The sequence below is a fragment of the Ictalurus punctatus genome, chromosome 12, assembly GCF_001660625.3.
Source record: "Ictalurus punctatus breed USDA103 chromosome 12, Coco_2.0, whole genome shotgun sequence".
Classification (NCBI taxonomy): Eukaryota; Metazoa; Chordata; class Actinopteri; order Siluriformes; family Ictaluridae; genus Ictalurus; species Ictalurus punctatus.
In genome coordinates this window covers 25,126,322-25,144,133 of record NC_030427.2, presented here as the reverse complement: position 1 = coordinate 25,144,133, position 17,812 = coordinate 25,126,322, and the positions used below count along the sequence as shown (strand labels likewise).

At 40.5% G+C, this 17,812-nt stretch overlaps 1 protein-coding gene across 1 annotated transcript; it reads left to right on the top strand.

Annotated features, from left to right (window-relative positions):
* Window positions 1-11,466: 11,466 nt before the first annotated feature.
* marcksl1b (MARCKS-like 1b) lies at window positions 11,467-14,021 on the top strand. The gene is made up of 2 exons (XM_017481295.3): window positions 11,467-11,808; window positions 12,663-14,021. The coding sequence occupies exons 1-2, from the start codon at window positions 11,716-11,718 to the stop codon at window positions 13,209-13,211; spliced, it is 642 nt and encodes a 213-aa protein (XP_017336784.1). The 5' UTR covers window positions 11,467-11,715; the 3' UTR covers window positions 13,212-14,021.
* Window positions 14,022-17,812: the final 3,791 nt, after the last annotated feature.

Genomic DNA, 17,812 nt, shown 5'->3' with positions numbered 1-17,812 from the left:
CACATTGAGGAGGAGAGAGAGCCTTCGACGGAGTCTTCACCTCCACAAAAGAGCTGATAATAGCCCGTTCCCTCCCCTCTGCCACTTGGCTTCAGTCCTTAAAGCGACGCAAAAGACGGATTTAATGAGAGTGATCAGTAGTGCCGCTCACCTCGGGGCTGAATAACTCTGCTCTGGAATTCTACACATCAGAGAAGGGGGGGAGCGCTAAAGAAAAGGCGCCTCGTCAGCGACGGGAGAGTACGCTCGATTAAAAGACTAGCCGTGCCAGAAGAAAGCCATTCTCATGAAAGAGAATGAAAACGAGAGGTAGAAAGAAGAGGAAAGAGCATGTGATAAGATTGCTCAGATGTATTGATGAAGGCAGGCTGAAAAGGTGTGTGGTGTATTGCTGTTTTTTGGCAAGAGATACCCCTTACTCCTCCCCGTTCACTGCAGATGGGTCCTTTTACACACACTCACACAATCGTTCGCAAACGGAAAGGTTAGAGCTCTGTCCATTCACCATTAATTAGATTTAGCCTCCGCCGACCAAGAGACGAGCTTATCTTTCTCCCCAGGAAGCCCACGGCTTGTTAGCTCTAGCACAGTTCCCTCACACTAGGAGTCCAGCTCCATCATTTACATGGCCTCATTGTCTCAGCAGCGCGCCTCCATTTTGTCACTTTGTGCTCTTTGTGGACAGTGCGTAATCTGCATACAGACTGAGAGCTGTTCGAGATGAGCTGTATCGCACCAGTGTGCTGCTGTTGTTGTTTGTTTCTGCCAGACGTCTCCGTCTGCACTGGCTGTCTGCATCATAATAAGAGCAACAGAGTGTTATTATATACAAGGAATGAACAGATAATGTGTTCTAAATGAATTCAAATGTATATACGAACATGATCCACACAATCTGTCTATTTATTTTTTTTAATGAAAGCTTGCCCAGATATTGTCACAGGGCAACTGGTTGCGAATAGAGGTGTGTGTTGGGTGTGGGATCCTACGAGATGCAAGAAAAAAGTCGCAATTTATTGCAGCATTAAGATATTAAGGTTGTGGGACAATGATTTATTAAAGTAATGTGCCATGCATTTACAGCGTTCACTGGGTCATCCTTAGTTACTGTCTGGTCAGGGTCAGGATAGTTTAAATGACTTGTTGGTTTATCCATCCATCCATGCATTTTCAATACTGCTTATCCTACAGGGTCACTGGAAACCTGGAGCATATCCCAGGGAGCATCGGACACAAGGCGGGGTACACCCTGGACAGGGTGCCAATCCATTGCAGGATACAGTCACATACACATTCATACACTATGGACACTCTTTCGAGATGCCAATCAGCCTACCATGCATGTCTTTGTGCTGGAGGAGGAAACCGGAGTACCTGGAGGAAACCGCCCGCAGCACGGGAGTGAACATGCAACTCCACACACACAGGGCAGCGCCAGGAATCGAACCCCTGACCCAGGAGGTGTGAGGCGAACGTGCTAAACACCATATGCCCTAGTTTGTTTATAGTTTATGAAATAGATCCATCTAAATTCATAAGAAAAACATTGCAGACAGGTGCAAACAAAAATCATATATGTATCTTTTTTCCAATCAGGACACGCCCACTTCGGGTTTAAATCCAAATTCAGATATAGTTATGAATATTTGGAGCACTAAACACCACTAATAGTGTTACACCACTATTATGCACTAAAATGAAAATTAATACTATGCTACGCCTAAATGTACATCCAACTTAACGTCAGTACTTGAAAGAAAACCTTTCGTTCTTTATTTGTTCTTTGTATGTTTTGTGTGTGTGTGTGTGTGTGTAAGAAAGAGCAGTAGGAACAGTTCACTAGGGCGAAACAGACCCAGTGGCAGGACAACTGCAGCATTAGTGGGTCAGTGTCCCATCATCGCATTTATCAGCATTACCGTCCACTCCCTCCCATCTCTCACTGTCTCTCTCTCTCTCTCTCTCTCTCTCTCTCTCTCTCTCTCTCTCTCTCTCTCTCTCTCTCTCTCTCTCTCACTGTCTCCCTCTCTGCCTCTCACTCTCTCTCTCTCTCTCTCTCTCTCTCTCTCTCTCTCACTGTCTCCCTCTCTCTCTCTCTCTCTCTCTCTCTCTCTCTCTCACTGTCTCCCTCTCTGCCTCTCACTCTCTCTCTCTCTCTATCTCTCTCTCTCTATCTATCTCTCTCTCTCTCTCTATCTCTATCTCTCTCTCTCTCTCTCTCGCTCTCTCTCACTGTCTCCCTCTCTCTCTCTCTCTCTCTCTCTCTCTCTCTCTCTCTCTCTCTCTCTCTCTCTCTCTCTCACTGTCTCCCTCTCTGCCTCTCACTCTCTCTCTCTCTATCTCTCTCTCTCTCTATCTCTCTCTCTCTATCTCTCTCTCTCTATCTCTCTCTCTCTCTCTCTCTCGCTCGCTCTCACTGTCTCCCTCTCCGCCTCTCTCTATCTCTCTCTCTCTGTCTCCCTGTCTGACTCTCTCTCTCTCTCTCTATCTCTCTCTCTCTCACTGTCTCCCTCTCTGACTCTCACTCTCTCTCTCTCTCTCTCACTGTCTCCCTCTCTGCCTCTCACTCTCTTTCTATCTCTTTCTCTCTCTCTCTCTCTGTCTGTCTCTCTCTCTCTCTCTCTCTCTCTCTCTCTCTCTCTCTCTCTCTCTCTCTCTCTGTCTATCTCTCTCTGTACTCTGCTGTTTTACCTAAGGCGCACTGAGGATAATGCACACCCACTGACACTGTATAGGTACATTTTTGTTCCACTAGGTGCAATATAAGTCTCTGCCTCAGAGGAACAACAATAGTATTACAGTATGCACTCTAATCATGTTCTTCTATAAATAGCTTCCTCTAATAAAGGTATAAAAGACTTACCTTTGAGTGTACCATTGCACTGACAAGAGTTAGTACCTGGTATATTTCAAATTGGAATATGAAGAACTTCTAGAAAGGCTTAGTGTTAATGTGCATATAGGTTGGAGTTTTGACTATCATGACTGCTCTTCTCACCACCTTTCTCAAATACACACACACACACATACATATGCTCATAAACACCATATACAAATAGAGAGAATAACATCTAAATGGTGGCTGCAAATCCTTTTTGAGTCTTCAACACACCATCAAGCTTATTAATATTACAACAGATAAACCCGATGTGCACAGATGATATGCACACTTATAAAGCTTATCTTTCCTCTTATAAAGATTGACTACATTGTTACTATAACACATTAGTAACATTTATTGTACTGTGGTTCATGAGAATGAATTCTCAATGCTGATTGGTCAGAAGGCATTGATTCATTTTCTTTAACAGAAGCTCTGACAATAATGACGGCTGTAATACAAATAACAGGTTCATTTTAATGTGTTTGTAATCCATCCATCCATCTTCTATACCGCTTATCCTTCCTTCAGGGTCAAGGGGAAACCTGGAGCCTATCCCAGGGAGCATCGGGCACAAGGCGGGGTACAGCCTGGACAGGGTGCCAATCCATCGCAGGGCACAATCACATATACACTCACACACCCATTCATACACTATGGACACTTTTGACATGCAATCAGCCTACCATGCATGTCTTTGGACTGGGGGAGGAAACCGGAGTGGGAGGAAACCAACACAGCACGGGGAGAACATGCAAACTCCACACACACAGGGCCACGGTGGGAATCGAGCCCCCGACCCTGGAGGTGTGAGGAGAACGTGCTAACCACTAAACCTCAGTGCGCCCGTGTTTGTAATAAAACTATTTTTCTCATGATGTTATCGGAAATTAATCAATTTCTGCTTTGCACCAGGACAAATCACACCACCTTGTTGTTGATTATTTTCCTATAACAGCATGCTCCATTGTGTGGTGTTTTAGGCTAACTATGTCTATATACTCTTAGGCCCTGTTTACACTAATGCGTTTTCGTTTTTAAAATGAAAACGATCCTCCTCCACACTGGCGTTTCCACTGTGTTTCAGAAACGATCTCCGTCCACTCTACAAGACTGAAAACGCATGTCACATGACCATCCATGCTCACTGAGCCTGCGAGTACAAGTGTAAACAGGAAGTTGGTTGCTAGTCCAAACCGGTGTTCCATGTAGGGCTTATATGTAGGACTTGTTGGCGATTTCTTCTAACCATAGCTTGGCTTTTGCGCATGTAGGCAGCTGCAGTGTTATAAAATACAGAATTTAACTCCACACTGGCTGCTAAGAATGACTACAAAGCCAGCAAAGCTTGCGGTTCAGTCTCCATGTTGTTGTGTATACGATCAAGGTAGCGTAACGGTCATACGGTACGGGCTTGACGAATCAGGGAAGGATATGCGATGATCCAGAAGACCCAATCAGGGGGCGCATGTGGGCGGAGCCACGCCTTTGTTTTCAAAAGTCTTCGTTTTGGTCTGTTTACACTGAAACGCGAGCCAGTAGTATTCAAACTAAAATGGGGTCTTCGCCGTTTCCAAAAGTCTCCGTTTTCAAGGGTCGAAAACGCCGGAGCAGTGTAGACGCCAGGCGTAACCGTAGCAACAGTGATGCGTTTTAAAACAAAAATGCACTAGTGTAAACAGGGCCTTACTGTGGTATCTAGTTAATAGGATTGGTAAACTGTTGACTATCACCATAGTTCTTACATTAACTGGCATGTTAGTATATATGACAGATATACCATAATTACCTGAGCATAGTTTTCTTTGGTCTAGGGTCAAGCTAGGTTTATTGTGCCTACATACTTACGAACGAAGGTTCATTAACCTGCAGTGGTGAGATACGTAGCTCTTTCAGATAACACGCATGGCATTTGAGTTTTAGGTGAGGATGTATTTCCTAAGATGGTTCTCACTTCCTCACACAGCGACGAGAGACTGTGTATGAGCGTGTACTTCTGCCTGTGTGTACGCATGTGAAGAAGCTGCGCTGCCCACACTGGTGGTAAAAATAATCGCTTCTCTTTTCATCCTTTCATACATGTGAGCATGTTAACCACATCTCTTCCAAATGCCATGCTAGCTAAGGGGGCGAGAGAGAAAATAAATTTTTAAAAAGAATAGAAATAGAGAACAAGGTAGAGGCCATAAATCGTGTGGTTCTCAAGAATACTGAGGGGAAAGTACCGAAACGCTGATCAGTTCACTGATCAACAATTTTATTGCTCTATCCACTTGGCTGAGGTTTACAGTATTTCCTCCTTCACTATTCATAGGTGCTCACATGATGAACTGGCTGTATGTGTGTCACCAGTGAGGTGAGGAGATGGTGTCCAATGGAGAAAGAGACATCTGTTCGCAATACCCAGACGGCCAGAGTGGCCATCCTAATCACATTCACGATATCGCTCTCTCTTTATTGTAGTAAACAACCCATTTTTCTGATTTGCGAGAGCGCTGTGTAACAGAGTCTGCACAGTGTTTGTGAAGAGATGGCATGAGGGCCATTGAGTGGCTTGTTAGTGGACAGGAGAATGAGGGTTTGGTAGTAAAATAGTGGAATACAGACAGTAAATAAATCTGTCTCTTGTTTTGTCGTGACACAAACGGCTCAATTCCTAAGGTGTGCTTGACTCCTGATGATGACTCATCTATAGGGGCAAAATGCAGTATATCAGCCATTTAACAAATGTTAATCTTTTAAAGGCTTCACTCGCGACTCCTTACATTCGTCATTCTGTTAAAATACGAATGATTTTGACCGACGATCAAACCGATGATTGAAAAAACGTTGCTATTTCACAGATATAAGCCAATGTTCGACTGGTTTGCTCACCTTTCTAGGTGTTGTGCAATCGTTTGACCGTATTATTGCACAGAGAGATTAAAAATGGGAACTGCAACAAGCGCTAATGGAGGCCCATTGGTGTGGTGCAGTAATCATGCGTAAATCGAATACATTCTTGACAAACCAAAGGCAAAGTGTAAGCGCAGGCAGTGTCTATGACATACAGAACCATTTCTACTGTAAGATACATTGCAAACATTGGGAGAGGGAAACAAGGATTGATGGAGTAGATAATCAGAAATGTGTGCACACCACCGTGACCTTGCTTCCCATACAAAGGTTGAGAAAAAGAACACCAATGCCCGAATTGGTTAAGCTAGTTTCAGGATTTTGTCTGTTTTTTATATATGTAGTTGGGCTGGAAATTTTGCTGAATGATTTTTGCGTTATGTGTACGTCTCAAGTATAGTGGCATGTCTATTGGAAATACTCATAACTCATAATACATAACCCACTGGAAATGAGCTGCTACACTGTATGCTGGATGACTGTGTGTTGTTGAATTTTAACCGCCTATAAAGGGAAAAATATTCACTAAATAGTAGCCTATAATACAAGCCAAGTATGATTGACTATACTTAATTTTGTTTGAAGCCATGACAGTCTTATCAATATGTCATCTTTCTCCAACAAAGTCTTGGTCATGAGCCACTGTTGCTGGTAAAATAAGGGAATTTTATTTGAACTCCAATGAATAGTCACTGATTTCCCAATGCTATTTCTACTTTAATTTCTCTAACATTCCTGATGGGACTTCCCCCAGTACAGCTTGCTCGTAAATGGCAGGCAAAAAAAACAAAACTCAGACGGCAGAAGCAGAACGGCTGAGTGACAAAGTGAAAGCAAAAGTCATTAACATGGTCTAATGACATGAACAATAGTTTCGGGATTTCCAGTCAAATCCTTTCCTGGGGAAAACACCTCACAACACTGAGGCACTTCTCAGGTTACTAGTAAACAGAAGCAGAGCGTCTTTTAGCATTTATGGATGACGTCACTATGCCAAGCTCCGCTGGGGTTTGCAGGTGAATTCCAAAGCAAAGGTCATTCGTGTACAGCAGTCACATATGAAAAAAACAGACTCATCTAAGAAATTAACCAATGGATTGGACACTGTGGCTGAAACCCCAATGCTTAGAGTGTTTATGTGCATACTACTTCCATACAGAGTTGTTGTTGTTTTTTTTCACAGCCAACCTGAAAAAGATGGCGGATACTTTTTTAGAAACAGAGCAGGGTTAAGACCTGCATGGTGGGGGGTTTCAGAGATCTCTCACTCCTACTGCATGCCAGTTGGACCCACTATGACTATGCGAGGGAAATCATAAAGGTACCCGGCCTTTGACATCTTGACCTCGCAACAGCTCATCACTAAAGCTCAGAGCTAAAGTGAAGATTTTGTGTTTTTGTTCTCTGGCTGTCTTGGACATCTGTCTCATAGTTCTCTATGCCATATGCTCATGTTGTTGAAACTCATGCTATGGGTTGAAACTTTGGAATCTGGAACCTGGAATAATAAAAGGTTAGATAGATAAAAAAAAAAAAAAATTTTTAAAGTTTTCTTACAACAGAAGAAATTAAACATTAATCTGTGTTAACAGGCACGGTAGATATAACTGAATTATAGTGTTTTTCAAACTTAACCTCTATCATATGCAACTTGTCTTTGGATTGCATTGTTTGTGAACTGAAAAAGGAACATAAAACATGTTCACTGGAATCTCTTCTATTAGATTCGTAGTGCTTTTTCAAGTTGTTTCCAATAAATTCACATTACTTCCTCAGTATTAGGAAGTATGATGAAATTCCCCTTCATAGTAGTCACACATATGTTACAGATAAATGAAGAAACAGGATTGTATTTGTATTTTATATCTGGTATTCACTTGGGTTCCCATGCAACAAATTAGCCAATGTATTCATTTATATGTTCTGTTACAGACACTGTGTTTCTGCGAGGTAATCGCTGACTATAAATATTCACATGAATAAATCCTACTAGCAAAATACACTTCCTCCAGGATTTCGTGATTTTGCAGTCACAGAAATTAACACAAAATCAAGCAAACTCCGCAAACTCCATCAAGCATTTTTCGCTTCAACAATCACAAAAAAAACTCTGGGAAATCCCATACAGACTGATAATAGAAAGAAAAAAAACGTGATTTACAGGTGCAGCTGCTATTTTTACTTTGAGACGTTTTATTTATGACAAATGTTGAACTTACTCTGGGTCTGGTGTAAGTTTTGAGTTATAACTTAATGCTACGTTGAAACTACGTCACTTGGTGCGACCGTTCATTTTTTGAGTAGTACGTAAACATGTACAATCAAACAAGGCCATGTTCAAGCGGCTGCTGAAACGTAATCATTACAAATTCACACATTCATCAATATAATGTTGATGTTTTCTCTCACTCTCTCCAGCTCTCGTTCCCCCGAGCCTCCCCTCACCCCAGCTTGTGATGCTCATCAGTTGGCTTTCTGAAAAGAGAACAATAGGGCCTTTTCAGGATATAAATCTCACTCTGTGTTCAGGCATGAAATCTGGGCAGGCAAACAAAAAGAACCATTGACTCTCGTGGGGAGGGAAAAAAAATTAGAGATAAGATGCCCCACGTTGAACATCGCTGAAACCGGTTCACTGCCTCTGGGTTGTAGTGAGAGACGGGGCAAACATGTGAGATGCTGTAAAGAGTTAGATACATCTTAGATACAAAAAGAAAGTGTGTGGAGTCGGCAACTTGCCCCGTGTTTGTCCTTCCCTTGCACCCGACCTGAAATCTCCACTCAATAAGACTGTCTTGAGCTAAGAAGAACTTTTCGCACTTCCTTTACTCCAAGTTTAAGAGTTTAAGGTTGAAAAGTTTTCTGTTGAGTAAGAGCTGACTACACACACACACACACACACACACACACACACACACACACACAAATGTGTTTTTCTTACCATCCTTCCACTGACATTATTAATACTATGCTATGCCTAAATGTACATCTAGCTTAACATCAGTACTTGAAAGAAAACCTTTTGTTCTTTATTTGTTCTTTGTTTGTGTTGTTTGTGTGTGTGTGTGTGTGTGTGTGTGTGCGTGTGCGTGCGTGCGTGTGTGTGTGTGTGTTAGTTAACAAAAGCTGCAGGGACATTTGGTCAAAATATTCTTTTTTTTAAATGCCCACACACACATATTCACACACACACACAGACACACACACAAGATACCATGGCCAATATGGCTGAATTAACATTTAAACATTGTCTACTGATTCCTTAATGCAGCTCATCTTCTCCAAATGACATTTGAGCTCAATGGAATACAAAACCAAAAAAAAATACCCCAAAAAAACACCCTCAGGTTTTAGGCGTGACATTTACCAGAACGACAAGCCATCAAAAGATGCAATCGGACAAAGTCAAAGGAATTCTTGATGAGAGAACTCCAATATATAATGTTTTATTTATTTCCCACCAAACAGGATCCCTCTGAACAAGAGACGAAAACTTTGAGTTTCGTGTAAAAGCCACGATGGTCTCATCCACAGCTCCTCCACCCTTCTGCCGCGCCCCCTGCTGTGATCCAAACATTCTTGAAGGTGAAAAGGTGTGTGATAACACTTCTCAGCTACTCAATCTATTTCGCCATCCAGTCACAGGCCCATCAACACGGCCATTCACATTCATGCCTCAGGTCAGCCCTCTCGTGCCCGGGGCACTTATCTCCCCTGTGATAAGGCAGCTCAGCTCAGACATTAAATAACACAATACAGATGCATCTTTGTTACAGAAAAAACGTGTGAAATGCAGGCTCCTCTGTGGCCCATCACTGCTCTCGAGTCATCTCATGACAATGAGGGCCTTTCACACCAGCTGATTTGGAAAGGACGAGGAGGAGGAGGAGGAGGAGAGGGGAGTCATCAATACAGCATACAGAATGAGATGATCTGCCCCAACCCGTCATCAAAAACACACACACAAAAAGATCCGGGCACTGAAGACTCCATCCTTTAACTCCCAACCTCCCAATTCTGTCTATATGGCAATAAAGAAGCGACTGCTTCCAGTATGTGACATGATTCATGACATTCTTTCATGTCTCTTACACAAAACAAGCATTTTAACTTCCTCTGAGGTTGTCACTACTCTGAGACAGAGGTCTCCTTAAGTCTCCTAAAGCAATGCATGCCTTGCATTCCTCAGTCATCAGTACATACTTTATGTAACTTGGAAGGAGACAGAGCTCCAGAGACACAGTCGAGATATTTTCAATCAGCATCAAAATTTTTAAGCAGTCATCCCTGAACTTTACATACTCTTGACATTTAATTGAAAATTTTCTATTAGTTAGAAATGATAACACTGAGTTTTGGATTAAACCTGTTCAAGTCAGTTCTGCGAGATATATATATATATATATAATTTTTATAATGATAAGTTGTGATTTCCGCCACTGTACCAAAATAAAATAAATAAATGAATAATGGTCTCCATGGCTATGCTTCAGAGACCCACAGGTTCCCAGATCCCACATTGAGAACCAGTGATCTACAGTGTGTTCCGATAATGTTATATAATGTAAAAGTTCATTCATGAGAATCTGATTGTCCAAGATCTTGAACTGACGAGTGAACCCGACTTGTACTGACAAGTGCAGTGAACCAATGTAAAAAGTTCCCCACTATGTGAATTAGATAATGGATTAATGGATAATCAGTGGATGGTAATATATCACCCTTAATGAGAATGTTTTTTTTTCCTTTCATTTACTATTATGTATACGTATTCTTCAAGGGTGAAAAAGTTTGAATATATCTTAAGAAATATATATGCATGTGTCCATATACATATTCGTGTATGAGCCCACACATAAATATATACACCCACACATCTACACGTATAAAAATATAATCCTATAAAAAGATACCTGTATATAGCCTACATAAGGTGTTAGGACTGACCAAAGGGAAAACGTGCCCAATGTTTAATGTACTACAATATATTCAAACTTTAAATCAGTAATTGACCTGAATACACAGGAGTGATGCATTACTCGCATGCTCATACAGCATTCACACTGAATCCAAGTCTCAGCTGGTATTTATACTTTTTTAAACATAGCCTATACCACCTCAGTATCATCTGAAATTTATCATTACGTGATGAAATCACTGGATTATAAATCAGTTGATTGGGAATTACTATGATCCACAAGGTACTTAAAAAAATAAAAAATAAAAAAACAACTGTTGTACCTAGAAAATGTATAATATATTGTTTTGACCAACTTTTTATTTATTATTATTATTTATTTTATTTACAATTTTTACTATCCAATGATGTGTCAATGTCAATAAATGATCTTACTCATAACCCACTTGTAGCCTATGCACATCAACTTAATTTTATCACATCAACTTTCTTCAAATTTATCTAGCGCATTTCTAACACCCAATAAAGAAGAAGAAAAATAATAATTCTGTGATTTCTTATAATTAGTTTCAGTTTCAACAGGTCCAGCAGGAAAAAAAAAAAAGAAAAGAAAGAAAGAAAGCCATTTTCTTTCCCTAATATCGAACAAATGGGCGGAGTCACGTAAGGGACTTGATAGAAGGCGGGATCTGTTTTATGATTGGTTACAATCTCAGGGACACGCCCATAGGTGGGGTTTGGGGTTATCTTCAAGCGCCGTTCAACTAGTATCGGTTTAGTAGTAGCGACGGACGACCAGGAGCTGAGAAGTCCTCCTGTACTATTCTACACTACATCATAAAAAAAAAGAAAGAAAAAAAAAAAGGAAAACAATTTTTCTTTTTTTTCTTTCTTAATTCCAGCTTGTTTTTGGATTCGCGAACGAACAGCCTGTTGATTTGGATTTACTTCCCATTTTTAAAAATTTTTTTTTATTTAAAAAAAGAGAGAGAAAACAAAAAAACAAATAAAACTACAGATCATGGGATCACAGGCGTCTAAGGGAGGAGTGACCGCGGAGGGCAAAGCTGCCGATGCTGCACCGGACGCCGCCGGGGCGAAGACTAACGGACAGGTGGGCACAGTTACCGCGACACACCCACATCTCTACATCTCTCTCTGTCTCACATACACACATCCTACATCTCATACACACATCTCAGCAGCGCCTCTGATGCCAGTCTGGGTTTCTGGAGGAAAACACACACACTGCATTATCATCTCTTCATGTCTTTATTCTTTAGCAGACGTCCTTCTTTATTATGATTACTTTTTTTTTTTTTTTTTGCATGAATCCAAACACTAATTGGACCCTAATTATTATCTGTGTGTATGCAAAAGTAGACGAAGATGCTCGTGCGTGCAGGAATGAGCAATCACCAAAAGCTGTTTCCTAAACGTTGCTTATCTATCGCATGAATGCATCGTTTTGATTGCGCGAGCTCGTCTAGCCTCGACACCTGCACTGCTAATGTCCTGTGAAATCATTTGGTTTCGATTGTAAGATGTTTCATAGAGACAAAAAAAATGTATTATTATAGTGATACATATATTTTCCCCCTCTTTAAACTGCGACTAATCCGTCGTCGATAGAGAAACAGTGAGTCCCGGTGGTGTGAAAAGAAACGCGTCGGTCGATTTTTTCAGCCTTTTGTCTCGAAGCCGCCGTCTCTAGACGCGTCTCGAGCTTCGCTGCTCTCGTGTGGCGCAAGCGCCCCCGCGCGGTGTGTGACGGTATTGCAAGGCGTCACCTGCAACACGGGGGCTTTGTGTAAATCGACGACGATTTACAGAACGGTGTCTCCCTCAGTTACGAGCTAGCTGTGGATTTAGTTTATAAACACAAAGGATGAAGGGACAAAAAAAGTGTGTGACTAAAGTAGCCTAACTAAACTCGAATTCATTTTTGTTTATCCTTATCCATTGCAGGAGAACGGGCACGTCAAGACGAACGGCGATGTCTCTGCCAAAGCAGAGGGCGACTCTGGTGCCACAACCAACGGCTCTGCCGAGGCTGCCAAGGAGGCCGAAGCTGGAGCAGGAGACGCCATCGAACCTGCACCCACCGCCGAGGGCGAAAGCGCCAAGCCCGAGGGCGAAGCGGCCAAGGAGACCCCTAAAAAGAAGAAGAAGAAGTTCTCGCTGAAGAATTCATTCAAGTTCAAGGGTCTGTCGCTGAAAAAGAGCAAGAAGGCGAGCACCGATGTGAAGGAGGATTCCGTGAAGGAGGAAGAGAAGAAGGAGGAGAAGCCGGCTGAAAATGGTTCCACCGAGGAGAAGAAGGAGGAAGAGGCCAAGCCCGAGGAGAACGCTGCTGCTGCAGCTGCCCCAGCCGAGACCCCCAAGGCCGAGGAGGCTCCTCCCAAAACCGAGGAAGCCGCCGCCCCCAAGGAAGAGGCCGCCACCCCCTCGGCTGAGCCCACAAAACCGACAGAGGAGACCAACTCGACACCTGCAGCATCCGAACAGAAGGAGTGATTGATTGTACGTCGCAAGGAACTGTTGTGAACTGTTTTTCAAGAAAAAAAAATCTATATATATATATTTATATATATATGTGTATATGTATACATATGTATATATACATGGATATATGTATATGTATATATACACATGTATGTGAAAAAAAGAGAGACTCCTCGTGCCACTTTCTTCAAGATTAATGAGAAATGACAGACTAGATTCAGCAGTTAACTTCCCTATTAATGGCTCAAAGATCTGGGACTCTTGAATTTAGGCCGCAATCGATCGGAGACGTCGACGCTGGAGTGAAGAGTGAGAGGATGAGATGAAGAGGAGGCATCTTTCAATCCCACCACCACCAGAGATGCTAATAGTATAAAATCAAGTGCAAGATGAACATCACCACATAATGACTGTTTAAAAAAAAAAAAAATGAAATGGAAAAAAAAAATAGAAAAGACTCGCCAACTTTCTACATTCCTATATTTTAACCCAAATTTAAGTATTTTGTGGTGTATAGAGAACCATTTTAAATATCCAGAAGGCTTTGTCTTGTTTGTTTGAAATTGCATTTTAATTTCCATCTTCTCTAAAAACACACACACACACGCACACACACACACACATTTGAGCTTGCTATGTTCACATTTAAAGTTTAAAAAAAGAAGCAGAGTTGTTATGTGTTAAATGTGAGCCTTGATCTGCTTTTTTGTCTCTGTAAATAAATTTGACCGATTTCTGTTCTTTATTTTGCTAATGTTAAAAGATGTTACTGGTTTTATTGTAAAGTTGATAATGGTAAATAAATGTTGGTTACCTAATGAAGAGTGATAAGTGTTTGTCATTCTTGCCATTGGTGGGGTAGAAAAGCTAAATAAAAAAAATAAAAAAAATACAGGAGCCCGAGTTAAGTCATGTGGAACGAACAAATCACAAACACATTTCGCAGAGTTATATTATTATATAATCATAAGTGGTCCTGAAACCACTGTAGAACACAACACCATGAAAGGTAGCACACTTGACTGGGTTTATGTGAGGAAATGACTCAATCTGGGATGTTTAACTCATGACCCAGAACGTAAGTGTTATTATTAGAATAATACAATCCTAAAAAGTGAATTTCTCTAATGCACACAACTAAGTGTTTAAGACTCAGAATTACGTTACAGACCTGATTCTCATGTGCCTAGTGTCTAAATCTAAACCAAAACCAGTTGACTCACACTTCTTTATTTACACTGTAACACTTTCTATCAGGAGGATCTCCAAGCAAAGGACAGACTCTTCTGTCTGTTTCAATCAATATAGTTTACACTGAACATCACAAAGATGTAGAAAAGAAACAGATTAGAACAGATAGTCAAGTCAAGAGTTAACATCATATTGCTGTAAAACCATAAAAATCTAATCTGGTAATGGGAACACTGTTAACTAAAACAAAAGGAACATGAGTGTGAAATGGCGTGTGTTCTTTGGAATCTAATTACCAAACACATCCTCAAGATGTAAAGTAAAGATATGTCAGCTTAAGCTAGGTGAATTAATAATGAATGCCCAACATTTGTCAAATCTGAATCGACCGAAGCATTCCTGTTGATCAAGCGAGCCTGTAGAGTGTACTGCTTCATTCATTTTCACATTCAGACTGAGTCACCAGACCAATCCATGCCTATAGATAAACAGATGAGGGTGAACAAACCAACTGTGGCTGTCTGGCTTTCATGAAACCCCTTAAGCAAATCCTTAAGTGAGGTTAAATATCAAACTAAATATTCAGTCCCGCCTATCAGTATGTGTATGTGTACAAACGATCACTGACGATATGATTTGCAGAGGAAGAACAAGAAGGTCAGGGTGTTAAATATTGTAAATGTAATTAATATTTCTATACATTTCTACACGTTACGTAGTTGCACGTTCTAACAAGCTTGCCTGCCGTATCTTTCATTGTCTACCTGTCCTTTGACGGCGAGCAATTTCAACTTAACATAAACAGTACAAATGCATCTATATTAAACAACCATTTCTCATTCTATTTAAACACTGTGTAAACATCAATATCATCCAGTTTTATTTTATTTTTCACTTATTCTTAGGGTGTAGCTCAAATGTGGACATAGAGCGCCACCATGTGTCAGATAGCTGTAGTGCTACCGTGTATAACTATTTTTTGTTTGTCAATTTAAAAAAATTAAAAAGCACCACATTTTGAAGATTGATATTTATACCACAGCATGGGTGAATTCTGAATTTAAATCTGGTTGGTCAGATTAATTTTGTGCAACGGCAGCGCTGTGATTCAAATCAGAGTTTCATATTAATCAGCTCGTTATTGTTTCACAGTAACAACTCATTCACGTGGATTTGTAAGAGGGACGACTCCTCATAATCCAAGTCTAATAATAGACATATTTATGTTATGTGGTGTTTAATTGGGTTTCGTGAAATTTGAAAGCATTTCTTTCGCATTTAGCAGGAAGTTTTCCAGCACGGGAAAGTCTTCAGGATGAAAGGATCTAGGAACTAACTCGTCTCACAGACATTAAAAATGTAACTGTTGCTCGTTAATAAATAAAATTATTGTAAATGTTGGCAAACTGATGTGGTATAGGAACAATAAAACATAATGTGGTATGCTATAACAGGAAAATAATCCACCTCAGTATGGTTATTAGTAACTCCACTTCCTGTTTCCACATAGCCCATGATACACTATTAGTGTATAAAGATATAACATCAATAATAAACAAAGATTTGGTGACAGTTTGACAGTTTGAAACTGCCATAAATATCCTCAAGGGGAACTAAATATGAATCACAAATGTACTCCAGAACATGTTTTCAGTCAGCTTTTTATCCAGTAGTGACTGCACTGTAAGTGAAACTGCTATCTAGCGTTTTAGCATTTTATATACATTATCTTAGCACAGTGGTTTACTTGTGCTTATAGTGAGCAGGTAGGTGTACCTCACTTTTTAAAATAGCAAAAAAGAAGAGGAATAAGCAAAGTCAGCTGCCATAAATGTTTATACCTAATACTATAGTAGGTAAAGGTTCGATTTCTTGTTGATTAGATTGAAGATTTACAACCAGCAATGCTAATTGTGTGATTAATATTAGTACAGATTTCTTATCCAGAGCGACTTACAGTTATCTCATTTTTATAACTGAGTAGTTAAGGGTTAAGAGCCTTGCTCAAGCACCCAGCAGTAGCAGCTTGGCTCCCTGTTGTATATTATTCCTTACGTATTCCTATTTATTATGTGTTTCACATAGCTACTGATCAGAAGGAGGGGTAAAAAAAGATATTTGCCGTATTTAACTATATTTAAATTGTAGTCACGTATATTGCGCCATATATACACTATGTCTTGCATGTACCCTGTAATGAGCTAAATATCTAGAGTCTATCTGTACACTGGTTTTCTGCTCCACTTGCCATTTAGATCCTATGCCCTCTTCACTGGTAAAGGCTGTCCTTAATTCTCTCCTAAGAGACACTATTAAAGCATCACTTTCTGCTGGATACTGAGCTGTGTAAGTATTCCAGCTGAGCTCAAAACAACTGAGACAACTACTGTTACTCCAATTTTGAAGAAGCAGGGTTTGGATTTGTAAAAAAATAAATAAATAAATTATAATAAATAAATAAAAATAAAAACAACTCATTTCTGGCTGCATTTCCCATCTCCCTTTCTTGAGCAAGGAGGTAGAACATGTAGTAGCTTCATAAATACAATGTCACACTTGTTTGAACAGCTTTCATCTGGATTTAGAGCCATGTAAAGTACTGAGAGAGCACTGGCCAGGATAGCCAATGATTGTATAGTTGCATACAGGTGGAATGTCAGTACTGTATACTAGTCCTTTGAACTTTCTGCAGATTTTGATACAGTATTACATATACTGTTTTGTATTGTCTAAAAACATTTTGGTACAACTGGAAATTAACTGAATTTTCTGGTTTCATTCTTACATCCCTAACAGGACCAGTATTTGTTTGATGGCAGGACTCAGTTCTCAGTCAAGTTTTCACTATCTACAACATATGGCTAAATGTACGTGGACACCTGACCTTCACACCCATATGTGGTTCTTCTCCAAACTGTTACCACAAAATTGGAAAGACATCATTTTCTAGAATGTCTTTGTATGCTGTAGCATTAGAGTTTCCTTTCACTGGAGTTAATAGGCCCAAACATGTTCCAGCATGACAATGCTCCTATGCACAAAGCAAGCTCCACGAAGACATGATTTACTAAGTTTGGTGTGGAAGAACTCAGCCTGCTCAAAGCCCTGACCTCAACTCCACTGAACATCTATGGGCTGAAAAGAACACGAATTTTGTACAAGGCTTTCTCGCCTGACAACCTCTTGTGGCTGAATGAGCTCAGATCCCCACAGACATAATGCAGAATCTAGCGGAAAGCCTTCCCAGAAGAGTGGAGGCTGTGTCCACATACTTTTGGCTGTGTAGAGTATCTACTCCCACAGTCACTCATATATTAATGACACTGTGCTTTATCTTCACACTGAACCATTTCTTTCCTTTTCTGTTCCTCCATGTATGTTGTATGTAGTACTATCAAGTTATATTTTCTTGCAGTGTTTTA